The 16,148-nt window shown below is 41.9% G+C and overlaps 1 protein-coding gene across 1 annotated transcript in view; it reads right to left on the reverse strand.

The window, feature by feature from the left end:
• The window catches only part of LOC137380846 (broad substrate specificity ATP-binding cassette transporter ABCG2-like), a 208,091-nt gene that overhangs the window by 110,573 nt on the left and 81,370 nt on the right, over window positions 1-16,148 (reverse strand). Inside the window, exons 6-9 of the mRNA XM_068053258.1 lie at window positions 15,939-16,046; window positions 11,745-11,788; window positions 6,643-6,870; window positions 6,455-6,537 (exon numbers count right to left, since the gene is read on the reverse strand). Of these exons, the coding sequence (XP_067909359.1) occupies window positions 6,455-6,537; window positions 6,643-6,870; window positions 11,745-11,788; window positions 15,939-16,046 (463 nt within the window). The remainder of the gene's footprint in view (window positions 1-6,454; window positions 6,538-6,642; window positions 6,871-11,744; window positions 11,789-15,938; window positions 16,047-16,148) is intronic.

A 16,148-nucleotide genomic window follows, 5' to 3' on the forward strand; every position in this document is an offset into this window, starting at 1 on the left:
TGGTTAAAAAGGCAGACAGGATCCTGAGCTTAATAAAAAGAGGCATGGAGTACAAAAGCAAGGAAGTTAAAGGAAGTTCTGATGAAACTTTATAAAACACTGATTTAACCTCAACTGCAATTTGGGGTCCAATTCTGGGCACTACACTTTAGAAAGGATGTGAAGGTTTTAAAGAGGGTGCAGAAAAGATTTAGGAGAATTGTTCTCGGGCTGAGGGACTTCAATTAGATGGATAGATTGGAGAAGCTGAAGTTGTGAGACGATTTGATAATGGTGTTCAAAATCCGAGGGGTCTGGACAGAGTGATAGAAAGAAACTTTTCCCATTGGCAGAAGGGTGGAGAACCAGAGGACACAGATTTTAAAGTGATTCGCAAAAGAACCAAAGGTGACATGAGGAAGAATTTTTTTTTACAGTGAGTGGTTACAATCTGAAATATACGGCCTGAAAGTTTGGTGCAGGCAGATTCAATTATGGCTTTCAAAAGGAAAGTGGGCAACAGCACCACCTGAAGGGAAAAAATTTGCAGGGTCATAGGGGAAAGGACTAGGAAGTGGGACTAGCTAAATTGCTCTTACAGAAAGCCAGCACGGACAATGGGCTGAATGAGCTCCTTCTATGCTGAAACAGTTCCATCATTTTATTCTATGATTCTATTACCTTTCGACTGCATACCTGCTCCATCACCATGACAGTCTACTTCTGTAGCATTGCCTGTCTCCCCACCTGCCTCAGCATATCTGCTGCCGAAACCCTTAAACATGTCTTTGTTACCTCTAGAATTGACTATTTCAATTGTCTCCTGGGTGGCCTTCCAGCTTTTACCCTCCATAAACTTGAACTCATCCAAAACTTTACTGCCCATATCCTAACTTACACAAGTTTTTTTCACCCATGACCCCTGTGCTTGCTGACCTTCATTGGCTCCTGTTCTGGCAACACCTCGATTTTAAAATCTCATCCTGGTTTTTAGATCCCTCCATAGCCTCATGCCTCCTATCTCTGTAACTGCTTCCAGCCCTATATCCCTTGAACATCTTTGTGATTCTCTGTCTAATTCTTGCCTCTCGCACATCGTCAATTTTCATCGCTCCACCATTGGTGGTCATACCTTCAGCTTTTTGATACCGTGGCTTGGAATTCTCTCCCTCAGCCTCTTCTCCTCTCTATCTCTCTTTTCCTTTAACACCCTCTTTAAAACCTAGATCTCTGACCAAGCTTTTGTCCTAATATCTCCTTTCATGGCTTGGTGTCAAAGTTCTATAATGCCCCAGAGAAACACCTTTGGACACTTTACTACATTAAAGGCACTATATAAATGCAAGCTGTTGCTGGTGTCTCAGGTTGAATAAGACTGTTTGCAACCTCAGTGTCCAATTTGACTCCTAGTTGAGTTTCCAAACCCCTATCCTCCCATCACAAAAACCATCTACTTCTCTGACATCTCTTCCCATGCACATACCTCAGCTTATCTGCTGCTGGCACCCTCATTCATGCATTTGACACCTAAGATTTATATATTCCAATGCTCCCTTCCCCGTTTCCTAGCCTCCAAAAACTTCAGTTCATCTAAAACTCCGTGCCTGTATCATTTCCTGCACCAAGGTTTGCTTACCCGTCACTTCTGTCCTCGCTGACCTATATTAGTACTTGGCCCCCCCAACATGTCAAATTAAAAATTCTCATCCTTGTATTCAATCCCTTCATAGCCTTCCTACCTCTCTGAGCTTACATACAACTACATAGAACATACAACACAGAAACAGGCTATTTGGTCCAACCACTTCCATGCCAGAGTTTATGCTCCATTCAAGCCTCCTCCTATCCTTCCTCATCTAACTCTGTCAGCATCACCCTCTATTCCCTTCTCTCTCATATGTTTATCTAGATTCATCTTAAATGTATCTATACTATTCACATCAATTACCCCCTGTGGTAGCGAGTTCCACATTCTAACTTCTCTCTGGGTACAGAGTTTATTTTGAATGCTCTATTGGATTTCTTGCTGACTATGTTATATTGATAGCCTCTAGTTTTGCTCTTCCCCAAAAGTGGAAACACTCTGTGCCTACTGTATTAAAACCTGTCATAATGTTAAAGACTTCTATTAGGTCACCCCTCAGCCTTCTCTTGTTAAGAGAAAAGAGATCCAGCCTGCTTATCCTTTCCTGATAGGTATAACCTCAGTTCCGTAAATCTGTTATGCACCCTCTCCAGTGCCTCTATATCCTTTTTATAAGATGACAATTGTGGTCCAATCAAGGTTCAATACAAGTTTAGCATAACTTCTCCATATTTCAATTCTATCCCTCTAGAAATAAACCCTGGTGCTTGGTTTGCTCTTGTTACAACCTTATTTGATCCATGTCGCATCTTTTAATGATTTGTGTATTTATATCCCTTTCTCCATTTCCGCAACTCTCCCCAAAACTTTCTGTTCCTCTAACTGGCCTTTTGTGAATTCCCACCTCTTTTCACCCCACCTCTGGCAGCTGTGCCTTCCATCTCACATTCTGGAATTCCCTCAATAAACTCCTCTTCTCCTTTAAGATCCTCCTTAATACCTACTACTACCTATACCTCATACCTTTGAACTATCCACTCAATCCCTATATCTCCTTGTTCAACCATCATTTATCTCACATTTTTGACACTTCATCCACTCCCCCATCTCATTCTCTCTTCCAAAGTTCAGGTAGCGAGAGGTCAGAGGCCACCTAATTTCCTTCCTCCCCTCCCCCACATTCTGCCTGGTAATTGGGTTTGTTCAAATATGCTTTGTTTGTTTTCAAAATTCGAAGAAACTGTCTAACTACCTTTCTCACTGTGTTTCTCTTTCTCTCATAAATTCCTCACTCTCAATATCCTTTCTGTCAGAGCTCCCTTTCTGTCAACCCTAATCTCTCTCTCAATCTCCCTTTTTTGTCTCAATCTCTTTGGGCTGGATTTAATGGGCAGAGATGGGCTAGCAGATGGGGGGACTGCAATTAAGTAGGGGGTGGGAAAGGTCGAAGGCAACCTTCCTGCCCAGAGACCATTTGAAGCCCTTAAGTGGTCAATCAGTAGCCACTTAAGGGCCTCTTTCCGCTGCCACTGAAATTAAGCCAGGGCAGAGGGGGGCCTCCCCCATGTGGGGAGGTCATCCAGTGAAACAAAGCAACCTGAGGGTTTGTGGGGGGGGCCTCCTCCAGGGACAATCTTTGGGCCCTCGATGGGAAAGGCTGCCCCTCCATTAACAACCCCCTGCCCTCATCACCCATGCTGCCACCCGCCCCCCCCCCCCATTGTTGGGGCCTGCCAGACTGGCCCCAGTGACCTCGCTTCACTTATCTTCTTTCCTGGTCTCCAGCGCTGGGCCTGATCCCAGGCCTCGTTTAGTACCGGCAGTGGCACTGCCAATACTACTGAGCTGCAGGCCCTCTGATTGGTTGCCAGCTCTTGGAGATGGGAGTGCCATTGAATCGTGCTGGGGGTCTCCGAATGGCCAGGTTTTCCTCGCCTTTTCAGCCCACCGCTGGGAACCTCGCCTGTGCGACTAAAACCAGCCCTTTGTTTCTCTCAAAGCACCCATCAGCATGCTCCTCTTCCAAACTTCATCTCTCTTTCTTTCAGACATCCGCTTCTTTGTACACTTTTTGCTATTTATCTCTTTGACATCTCCTTTCTCAACCCTCCCTCTCTTACCCGCCTATTCCCCCCCCCCCCCTTCGCACTCCCCATCCTAAACATTCCTCTCAATTTCCCATCTTTCAACTTCTCTCTTTTTCTGTTTCTTTTCCTCTCTGTTTTATAGATGTTAGACATTAGAATCTGTTCCAGAGGTGTAGATTATTAGCATTGACCTTTTCCAACTGCTAACCAAATATTGGTGAGATAATTAATTGGCTTTAAAATTCAATTAAAAAATTGAACCTTCTTTAAATGGAAACCCTCTCTCCTCATCTTGCACAACTCTCTGGCAGTGAAATTGATTTTTGGCAATAATCCAAAACAGGTGATGCTAAATTAGCAGCCCATTTTATACCTACCTAATAGTTTTCCACTGAAAAATGGATTGCCAATTCATTACACCAACATACGAATTAGGAGCAGGAGTAGGCCAAAATCTCCTATTTTGCACTATTGTTCAAGACTAATTTCACCTCCTCTAGTTCTGACCAGTCTCTCTTCTCTCTCAACTCAATACAATTCTTGAAATTTATACAATATCAAACAAAAGCTAAAGCCGCAATGTAATTCATAACTTCAAAATTATTTGAAGAAAAGCTGCTGATGAAGAAAATACTAGGAAGGAAAAAAAAGATTCCATTAGTGCACGCTGACTGAACAGACTAATGCATTTTAGGAAATTAGGCAGATTGTACATACCTAGGGCTGGATTTTATACAGAGGCAGGCAGGGTTCCTGGCACCAGGCCGAAAAAATGGGGGAAGACCCCCGCTTCTGCATTTTTTCTGACCTCCAGAGGTAAAGGTTTAAGGAGGTGGGATCCCACCCCCAAGAGCTGCCAGCCCAGCACAGGACCAGCAGGTCAACAGTATCGACAGCACCACTGGGAGCAGTGGCCAGTGCCAGTACTGCAGAGGCCTTGGACCCAGGCCCAACATTGGAACCCTGGTCCCAAGCTAGGTAAGGGGCAGGGTCACCAGGGCTGGTCCGAAAGGCTCCAGCAATGGGGGATGGGGTGTTGGGCATTCAGTCCAGGAGGACTGGGGGGTACAGTGGCTCCCGGGGGGGTTCTCCATGGGACACGAATTGTCCATGAAGGAGGGACCACTCCCCCTATGCCCGCAAGGTGGGCATCTCATTTTTCAAGGTAAGATCCCAGCGGTGGCAAGAAGAGGCCCTTAATTGGCTGTCAAAAGGCCCCTTAAGGCCTCAATTGGCCTCTCGGCTGGAAGGCCGACATCGGCCTATCCCGTCCCCCTGGAAGCTCGGGCCCGGCAATCCTGCTGTCGGGTCCTGTGGCGGCCGCTGCCACTCCAATTCTCCGACTCCTCCCACCCCGCCCCCACCACGGGACCCGACGTCGGGCTGGAAACAAAATCTAGCCCCTAGACTGCCAATCCAAATTCAGCTCACAGAGTCACAGCTCTTACTATTAACTTTCAAACTCAGGCATTTAGGAAAGACTGAAGTCCTCAAGTAAGAACTTTAATAGTGGTATTAAAAACTTAAAAAGGCATTCATTTGATACGTTTCATCATGTTATTGCAATTTCTTTAAAAAAATTTGTTTTTTTATTTTGTTTATGTCCCATTTTAGATGTTAAAAAATCCTGTTACTGATAAAAAGTTGTGGATGAAAATAAATTTCAGGAAGCATTTGAATGATTTGTATGAACCTGGTGGCCAGTTTTTCTAATCAGAGTGACGACTTTACATAGAGTAACCTGTTTTAAATGGGGACTAAGAAATTTATAATGGGGAACGTAGGCACAAAAAGTGACAAATAATGAAAATAGGAAGTGAGATTTTGTAGACAAGCAGGGCACACAAATGTAAGTTTTTTTTACTAAGAAACTAGTTAACTTCATGTGCTTTATTTTTGGTGAGATATGACTACATGTAGTTTTCAGGTGAAGTGGGGTTAGAAGACATAAATAATGTCCTTTTTATATTTCTATTGTTTTCTTTATATAATAGAAACTGCCAAAATAAACATACATTGTAATTACATTCTCTTATCAGTAGTGGTGTTGCGAAGCTCACATTAGCAGAAGGCTATAAATATGGGCATAGGAATATTTAAAGGTCAAAATCATCAGGAAATGCATGTACATTAAAGATTTTCAATATATTATGAATGGATTGAAGGATTAGATGGAGGGAGGGATTGGATGGATGGATAGATGAATGAAATCATAGGGCTTAAGCTTCCTTGGGGGTTCTGCTAGACTCCTGCTATAACACCAGCAGGAGTCTGGCAAAATTCATTAGAAAACAGCAGGGAACAGGTTGCACTGGGTCCCTGCCAATTCTTGGATTTTCCGATCAATCTTGCAGGGTCCTGCTCCTTACAAAGCTAGTGACATCAATCCCCAGTAGAACAAGTTCCCTGTGGCAGGAGCTTCTGCTTCCCTCACTCATTCGACACCAAGAATATGACTGAAGACTGATAGATTGAGAGAGATGAGCTGTACCAAACTCCATCGTAGAGATCCAGGCAATGGAAGCAGCCTAGGCCTCTAAAGCTTGACAATGAAAATGAAAGAATTTTGTATCCAAAGGGGCATGCAATGTGGCCTGTGCAGCCCCCCATGCAAAATGGCAGTTTAGTACCACATTTCCCAGCTGCACAGGCATCCGTTAGTCCCATGTCAATTAGGTTCACTAACGCCGCAAACCTAGGAATCATAGCCCTGGTATCCTGACCATTCTCAGTAGACAAACAAAGCAATGAACTGCAAAAAGTTAACAATTTCCTTTTCACAATGATGACTTTATCTATGTACCTGTTTTGAATTCCACTTGAATCAAGTTTTACTCCGAAATAGATTGCACCAAGAAACAATCCCAGAAGACTATTAATAAATACCTGCATTAAGATTACAGAATGTAAAATCATTTCAGCAGAGATCAGTACAAAATTCACATATATATTTAAACTAGTGCTTAAGCCACTTTGTTTTAATTCCCTCACCTCAGCAACAGATGACTGGGGGTTTCGGATAAGATTCTTAAATAATCGGTTACTGACCCAAAAAAGTTGATGTAAGAAGGTTGTTGTATATGTAACTGACTGCATTTGTATTTCTTTCATTTCCCTACCACCTCTGTTTCCTTCGATCTTCTTAAGAGTTTCCAGCGTCTCTTGATATTGGCTTGATTTGACATAAGACTCTGCCAGCTTCTCAGCAATACTTTTTTCCTGTTCCACATCCATGTAATCGGAGGTTGAGCTTTCTGCAACTGAGAGAATAAGCATCTCCACAATATATCCACACATTTCAGTACTGTATTCCTATTGGTACAAGCCTAGTATGGATTGGTATAAATGATCATTATTTAATGAGAACTTGCAATTACATAATACTTTTAACATAAAAAAGCAGCTCCAGGTGCTTCACAAAGGAAGCAATTATCAAGCCTTTGTGGCATGATTAGGAAAGGTGACTGGGTTTTGAGAATTTTTTGTTAAAAAACTGGAGTGAGGTAGAAAGATGCTGGGGATTGGAGAAGGTGTTTTTAAGAGCAGGACCTAAACAGTTAAAGGGTCTGCCACAAAAAGCAATGAAGTGCATAAAAACCAACCTCAGAGGACCAGAAAATGCGGGGGGGGATTTCATGTTGAATAAAATTTCAAATATAGAGTGGACCCAGGAGGGATTTGTAGACCAGGACAATGATATTAACTTCTAACTATTTGGGAAGGAGGTGCAATTGTGGGTCTGTGTGAATGATGAGTGAGTGGGGCTTAGTGCAGAACAGAATGTTGGCTTTTATTTGATTGCAGCCTGTTAAAGCTTGCACCAAAACGTTATTTATTTTCCTTCCAGTGGTGGTAAACCTATCAAGGATGGTTTTAAAATACCAAAGCTGCCCTACATGAAAAATTAGGGCACTAGGGAGAAATTGGAGTGGCTTAGCAGCAGTTCCATAGTGGCAGGCAGTATTCAACCTCCACTGCTTACTCACCGAGAGGAGAATTCAGTCCCTACTTAAGATAGTCTCACAGGAGACTTAGTACAAATATTTAGGCCCTTGGTATCAGGAACTATAGCAGTATGGATAAAAAAGCCATACAAACTGTGCAGCACGATGCACCAGAATGGTTCCAGGTGTGGGAAACTATTGTTTTAAGAGAACTGTGAGAATGGGGGTAATTTTAACTTTCAGCAATGGTATAATGCGGAATATATTGGATCAACTACCATTCATGTAGCCAGCACTGCAAATTTCCTCTCTTAATAGTGAGGGAAATGTTACTTTAATACCTAGTGCTTGATGTTAGTAGGTACTCCCAAGTCCTTAAGTACTTGAGGTACTTGTCTAACAATCATTTCTTTCCTATTTGCTTGTCTGCTCCATGTGACTCTAAATATTTCTTCCCTACTATCCATTTGGCCATGCCAGCATAAAATAATGCTGAGTGCAAATTTCTGGGATTCAATTTATTTAGAAAAATTAAAGTTAGTTTAAGGTATATGTTTGTGATCACCTTAATAGTGATGTTCCTTTAAGATCTTAGTATGCTAATGAGCTAAGTACCAGGACGTAGTCATGTGACTCGAAGCCAGAGTCACTCTGCAACTGTAACATCCAGAGTAAGGTTCTGTAAATAGTTAACTCTGTACTGCATATAATATTAGCTTTAATAAACCTGTTTGAGATCTTCGACCAACTGGACTCCACATATCTCATTTATGTTACATCAGAAAACATAAAGAACTCATTACAAGGTGGCAGCTGTGGTGAAAAAAAAAGTCTAGGTTGAAGACCACGGGTAAAACAACTCTGAAAACAACCATTTCTACAGCCACTAGAGAAAAAGTCAAAAAAACATACCTCAAGCTATAGAAGACCGAGCACAGAATGACAGGCTGCAAGTAAGTCAGGTGAATCATTGTGCCAGCAGTCGAGAAATCCCAGTTAAAAAGAAAAAGTGCTTAAAAATTGATTTCTTTTTCCAAAAGCTCAGTGTAAAAGAAAAGGGGAAGACCCAACTCCTCTCCCAGGCTAATCGAGGTTGGCGCCATTACAGGAGGCGTCCGTTAGAAAAAATGCGGGAAAACCCATATCACTGCAGAGCCTCATACATGCAGCCAAAGTTATAAAAATGCATTAAATCACTTGAGCATGAAGAAGAGTTTCCATTCACAAAGCCACAGCTATAAAAATACCATTAAACCACTCGAGCACGAAGAACATAAACAAATTCTAAAAAAAAGAAATTGAACTGCCCAGTGAACAGCTGTGTAAACAGACCAGCTTAAGTGCTGTAAAAAAAACTCTAAAAAAGCTATTGAACAGCCTAATGAACAGCTGTGTAAACAGACAAGGTTAAGTGCTACAAGCAAGGTAAACACACAGCACTATCAAACACTTGTTCTCTCAATCCAAGCAGCTAGTATGAATAACAGAGAATTTCTTAAAGGGGAAACAGTACAGTCATAGAACAAGTCTTAAGCAAGTTTTAAAGCAAATGAACAGCAGGAAGATGGATACCAAATTTCCCAGCATGAACTGGAAGGCCCTGGATATTCTATCCGAATTCAAACTTTTCAAACAAAGAATGCAGTTATGCTTCACAGACCAAGTAGTTGTAGAACCAGAAAAACAGGCTTTGAAAATACTAATAGCAGCTGGAAATGAGGGATTACACAGAATCAACACCTCTGGCTTATCTGACGAGGACCAGAAAGATCTGGCAAAGGGATGGAAAGTGCTGGAAGATCAACACAGATTAAGAGTGAATTTTAGAATTCACCGCTTGGAATTGATGTCATACAGGCAACAGCCACAGGAATCAATAGACCAGTTCATCAGTAGATGCCGTAGTAAGGGCAATGAATGCAACTTTTCAAAAACTGGGCTGTGGGACTGAATAATGGAGCTGGTGATTGTATCAATACCCATTGAAGCATTTCAGAAAGAACTCTTGCGGAAAAAGAAAGGTCACAACTTTGTTGCACTGCTGGAAGATGGCAGGAAATACGAACCCATTGAAGCTGGGCAACAGCACCTGGAAGCACGAGGTGCAGTCAAAAGTATCGGCACGATAACCAGGTTGAAAAGAGCAAGCAAGCTGTGTGGTAAGATGGTTGGTCCCACTCACCGTGAAGTTATCCTGCATTTTAAGACCTGTGCAAGGCATGCGCATAAAAGGACACTAAGCCCGCCTATGCAAGAAATCTGGCTCCAAAGACGCAGCCAGAAGTCACAGTAAGACACAAGCAAACAGACGACAGGCGCAGCCATGGGGCAACACCAGCAAGGAAAGCTTCAGAGAGCTGCGTAAATGTAAGCTGATATATGAGGTCCACAGTGATACAGACCTGAGACAAGACTCAAGTTCTCAGTCAGAAGGCGAACGGATGTTTCACATTGTGAACCTGACACATCACATTAATGAAATCAAACAAATGGGAGCTTTGCTACCATGAACATCATGTGCCCAAAGAAAGCTGGCAAACTCAGGGTTAAGACTGACACTGGTGTTAGTACAAAAACCAGTCCAAATCCTGAAGGACATGCACCAGAGTCATCGGCAGTCAATGATACAACCAACAACTGCAAAATTATCTGCATATAATGGATCACCATTAGGTATCAAGACCACCTGCAAATTCCAGGTGACTAGATTCAACTAAGCTGCCCTTCAGCATGCATTGTACCTCTGCTTCCACTTGAGCCTGTCTGTCTGGACCTAAGCAGCAAGGATGTTGTTTTAAAGGAATTATTTATTTATTTAGAGATACAGCACTGAAACAGGCCCTTCGGCCCACCGAGACTGCGCCGACCAACAACCACCCATTTATACTAATCCTACACTAATTCCATATTCCTACCACATCCCCACCTGTCCCTATATTTCCCTACCACCTACCTATACTAGGGGCAATTTTATAATGGCCAATTAACCTATCAACCTGCAAGTCTTTGGCATGTGGGAGGAAACCGGAGCACCCAGAGAAAACCCACGCAGACACAGGGAGAACTTGCAAACTCCACACAGGCAGTACCCAGAATTGAACCCGGGTTGCTGGAGCTGTGAGGCTGCGGTGCTAACCACTGTGCCACTGTGCCGCCCTATGGTTCCTCCGATACCATGTGTGGTTAAGGTTGTACATCCTGGCATATCCCTACAAACGTTTTGAAATGTTGGGAAAACCCTGGTTAGGTTTTCATGCTGTTTTGCCTTGAAGTGCAAAAGCATATTGTTTAATTTTCCCAGCCATCCTGTATTCGCTGATCTGATATTTGGAGGTTCAATCTGGGAATTTCCTAGGCCTGCTTCTGCCTCATTCTCATGATCCTTTTCCTTCTCAACAGTCCCGATTACCTGACATACCTATATTGGTTACCCTCCTCCCTGTGGTAATATTGCTTGAGCATATTGATATGACACAACTGGTTCATCTTCCGGCGCTCAGGGGTTTCAACCAAGTAATCTACTTTATCCGCTCTTTTGATCACTCTATCTGGGCCACTGAACCATTCTTTTAATGGCTCTCCATGTGATGGTAGTAACACTAATACTTCATCCCCTGGTTTTATGGTAGGTTGTGATTTTCCCACCATTTGACAGGTATAGCATGTCCTTCAAAATTGTCTCACATCCTTTGTAAGACCTGGCCAGTAACAATATTGGCTTATGCATGATTTAGTCTTCCGAATTCCCCTATGTCCTGCAAAAGGAATGTCGTGTGCTAACCTTAGGAATCCTTGTCGATTTTTAGGTGGTACCACTATCTGTTCAACAACTGTCCAGTCTTCATCGGCAGGACTATGAGGTGGTCTCCATTTCCTCTGCAAAACACCATTTGCCATGTAATAGCCTTCCGGAACTCCTTTCGCCTCAGCTGCTGACAGAGCCGTCTGTGCTATTTGGTATATCTCTGGATCAGCTTGCTGTGCTGTAATGATAGATGATCTGTTAAACATCTCGTTTGGTTTATCTAAATCCCCAAATAAGGTTTCAGATATTTGGCTAACTGTTTGTGGTGCCCATTTTACCTCTGAAAATGGATCCTGTTCAGTCATTGCTCAGGCGACGACATACGCAGCAAATATTTCCGGAACTTGTTCCTGTAATTGCTCTGTTTCCTTAATTTCATTTGGTTCCTCTGTAACTATAGGAGAAACTGATACTTTTGATCAAGCCAAATCATTTCCTAGGAGTAGATCAATCCCCTTTAATGGTAAACTGTGGATAACACCTACAGTTACTATCTCATATTAAGTCACTCTCTAGGCATACTTCATACAAAGGTATGGATATATTCTCCCTGCCAATTCCATTAACTAAAACTTTAGAGTCCAAGGCGCTCTCTGGTGGAAACCTTATATCTTTCCCCAGCAAGAGTGTTTGGGTTGCTCCTGTGTCCCTGAGTATAATGATAGGTTTTCCTGCCTCACTTAGAGGATGTGGAGTTATTCTCCCCTTTGACAAAAATTCATTATAACTCTCAGGTATTTTATTCTTAATCTCTACACTCCTTTCAGTTTTAGTATCTGGTTTCACAGCTGTCTTTAAAGTTATAGCCTGGTCTGCTGTACTCTCAGTCAGATTCTTTTCCTCTGCACTAGCTTTGCATACCCCAGCAAGTCCTATGGGTTTACCTCGCAATTTCCAGCACTCTAAACGAAGATGACACATGTTGTTGCAATGATAACACTTTGGCTTGCGAACCTCACTTCTACCCTCAGCACCTTCCTTTCTGATCTAAAGAGGTGATCCTGGAGCATTCCCAGCTGTTCCTTCTTGTTCTCAGCTACTTGCCTTCCTTTCACTCTTCCACTTTCTATCCTTCTCGGATTTAAGGAGATGACAGACAAAATAGGTTGGCTTATTCACAAGCTCAAAATCATCAGCAATTTCTGCTGCTTGCCTAGCTTTCAAAACTTTCAGGTTATCTATTTAAGTTCTCACAACTGAAGGAATGGAGTTTTTAAACCCCTCTAAGAGAATCAATTTTCAAAGGTTCTCATATGTGGTTTCTATGCTTAATGCCCGTATACAACGGTCAAAGTTAATTTGCTTCACGCCCTCAAATTCTAAATATGTCTACCCAGCCTATCTGCATAAATTCCTAAACTTCTGATGGTAAGCTTCAGGGACTAACTCATATGCAGTGAGAGTAGCCTTTTATGCCACCTCATAATCTGCAGAAGCCTCTTCAGGAAGCATGGCATAAGCTTCATGAGCTCTGCCTCCCAACCTGTCCTGTATAAGCAGTGTCCAGCTTTCTTTTGGCCATTTTATCTGTTTGGCTATTTTTTCAAAAGATATGAAAAATGCCTCTACGTCCCTTTCACCGAACTTAGGAAGAGCCTGTATAAATTTAAACAACTTTTCGCTGGGTCCTGTGCTAAATTCAGATTATTCCTGAGCTGAATTTTCCTTGGATTCAAGACTACCCTTTTGTCTTAGTTCCATCTCTTTTAACTTAAATTCCCTCTCTTCTCTTTCACTCTCTCTCTGAAGTTCAAGTTTTCTTAATTATTTTTCTGCCTCTAATTTTTTTGTTTCTAACTGAATCCTAGCCAATACCACTGTATCACTCTCAGACCTACTACCTTCTTGTTCCTCGTATTGCCCTTCATCATCATCATCATCTTCTACTAATTCCAGATGTCGATTATCTCTGCTTTATTGGCACCTCATTTCAATTCCAACCCCAATTTTGTTGTAATGCTTTTAATTTGTTCTTAGTTAAAGTTATCAAATCACTCGGGGCAACATTCTGCTTTTCCAAAAATTCTGCTCAACCACTAATGCCGTTACAATGGTATAGACTGTACCTTATTATACAAGAGACCTGGTTCTTTTATTTTCTTTGTACTTGGCGTTAGATTTAGACCCCAACAATTGAGTTTCCAATTGCTATGATCCCAGATGCAAGAGCAATTAAATATGATGCCAAACACAAGACCCTAATTTAAATAAGTTATCCCAAAAATGAGTAATTAATATGATCCCAAATGCGAGCCCTCCAATTAGTCTGATTCTGATCTCAGGCACGAGTCTGCTAATTAAATATGATTCAAGCGCGAGCGAGCCCTCAATTAATATGTTATCACCGACCGATCAAGACAAAGTCCCAATCAAAATATATGATTCTGATTGTCGTGGGAGAAACATACTGTTGATTCAGTCCCGTCGCTTCACAGATCGCCTAAGAAAACCACAGCCAAATTGACAACCTATTAATCCCAGAATGAGGCTAACCAAACTAGGTCTTTAGATCAACAAACTAACTGTTTAATTAGAAAAACTAAATTCTTAAACACTACTAAGATATAAACAGCATTTAAAACAGAAAAAATTAGTGTCCTTGCAGATATACACTCCTGCCATTTGGAATCTTCCAATGTGGAACAGTCAAAGATTGCTTGAAGACCTCACAGCCATCCGATGGGGATAAAACAAATGTCCAGCATCTGAAACTTCAACTCCTCTTTCGTCCAGCGATAACCTCAGCTATCAACAACTCGTAAACACATCAATGAATCAATTTGGCTTTAGAATTTTGAGGGGTGAAAAAGTGATCAGTCTAAAATTCACATTCCTTCAGTTTAAATTATCAGAGATCTCTGTTCCATTCATGCTGGTCCAGCTGTCTCTCTTGGCACTGTCTGTTTCAAAATAAAAAGCTAGTTCAAACAGTTAATCGCAACATCTGGTCCTTGGTCTCTGAGTGGCTGTTGCCGGGTAACCAGGATGCATTCTTTGAAGCTGATTGGTTTCCTCTCCGTATGGTTGTATCCAACAGCAACCAAAATGCATCTTAGTAATTCTTGCGGCTTGCTTGTTATTAAAGCAGTACTGATCCTTTTCTGGCTTAAAGACACACCACATATTTCCCGGAAAACAAAAGAGGACTACAGGATCATAACAGTAGTGTGTCCTCATGCTCCAGCGACTCAGAAAAAGAGACTGATGTTGTCACAACTGAGAAGCAAAGGCTGGCCATGGGCAGCATTACCAAGGGTAAAGCTCTAAGGACTGGAACCCACTTGCAGACTCTGGCCAGCATCAAGCGGTGCAGTCTGGAAATCTAGCAAGAGCACAACTATGCCACACCTTCATTTCTGCTCTCTAAAGAACTGCCAGCACCACAACGAGCCAGAATGGACAGGTACCTTCATGAGGCCAATTACTCCTCCAACAAGTCCTTGACCCTGAGCCCCAGGCCTTCAGAAGCAGAGCATGAGGAGAGGCGAAGGACACGCAATGTCCTGAAGAGGCAGAGGAGGAATGAATTGAAGCATTGTCTGCTGGCTCTTCGAGGTGAGGTACCAGAACTTTCCAAGAATGACAAGGTCTCAAAAGTGGTCCCCTTGAGAAAAGCAACAGAGTATATTAGCAGGCTGAAGGCAGAGCAACAGAAACTGAATGCAGAGAGGGAGAAACTTCAGAAAAAACAGCAACAAGGGAGATGCAAATTCTCCGAGCAAGAGCTGTCAAACCACTGAAATGATATATGGACTCTTAAGCCTCTACATTTGTAAATTTTGCAATCTCTATCCATGTGTAAATAGTTTTGATGTTATCTAATTTTATGTGTTCTTACTTGTAGCATACGAGACTTATCTTTGGAAAGAAAAGGGATGTTATGTGATCACCTTAAGCGATGTCCCTTTAGGATCTTAGTATGCCAATGAGCTAAGTACCAGGACATAGTCATGTGACTCGAAGCCAAAGTCACTCTGTAACTGTAACACACAGAGTAAGGTACTGTAAATAGTTTGCTCTGTACTGTATATAATAGCCATAATTAACCTGTTTGAGATCTTCAACCGACTGGACTCCACACATCTCATTTATGTTGCATCAGTCAACATAAAGAACTCATTACAGCATATATCATTATTTATTCAACTGAGATCATAAGGGTAAATTTTACAAATTTGTGCCCCTGGCAGTTTTGTGCAGAGACAGTGCACATTGGGAATTTGAGCAAATATCAATACACCAATGCATGGCCTGCATAGTTTTCCACCCATCCAAATATTGTGGAAAATCATATGGGCCACAAATTGAGCATGTTGATCTGTTCTGCCTAACTCTCCACCTTAACAGTCCAGTCACATGAGCCCTGCATGAGAACAAACTCATACATTTTCTCTTTAGTTATATGTTCAAACGTTAACCATAACATTTTGTATTTTTCTGCAAATGAAAATGCATCTAAAACTTTTAGTTTTAGGAGGCATAATTAATTTAAATGTCTGAAATATCACCATATATACCTGGGCTTTCATTGTTAGAACCTACAGCAAGCTGTTTTCCTTTATTATTAGTGACAACTGGATTGGAATCTCCATTAATAACATCCAAAAAGAAATCTGCTGGGTTGTTGAAGGTCTCGCACTCATAGCCTAAAACAAGAGACACAACACCAATATTTATATAAAAGCAAAATACTGCGGATGCTGGAAATCTGAAATAAAAACAAGAAATGCTGGAAATACTCAGCAGGT

This window comes from Heterodontus francisci, chromosome 20, assembly GCF_036365525.1.
Source record: "Heterodontus francisci isolate sHetFra1 chromosome 20, sHetFra1.hap1, whole genome shotgun sequence".
NCBI classification, from domain to species: Eukaryota; Metazoa; Chordata; class Chondrichthyes; order Heterodontiformes; family Heterodontidae; genus Heterodontus; species Heterodontus francisci.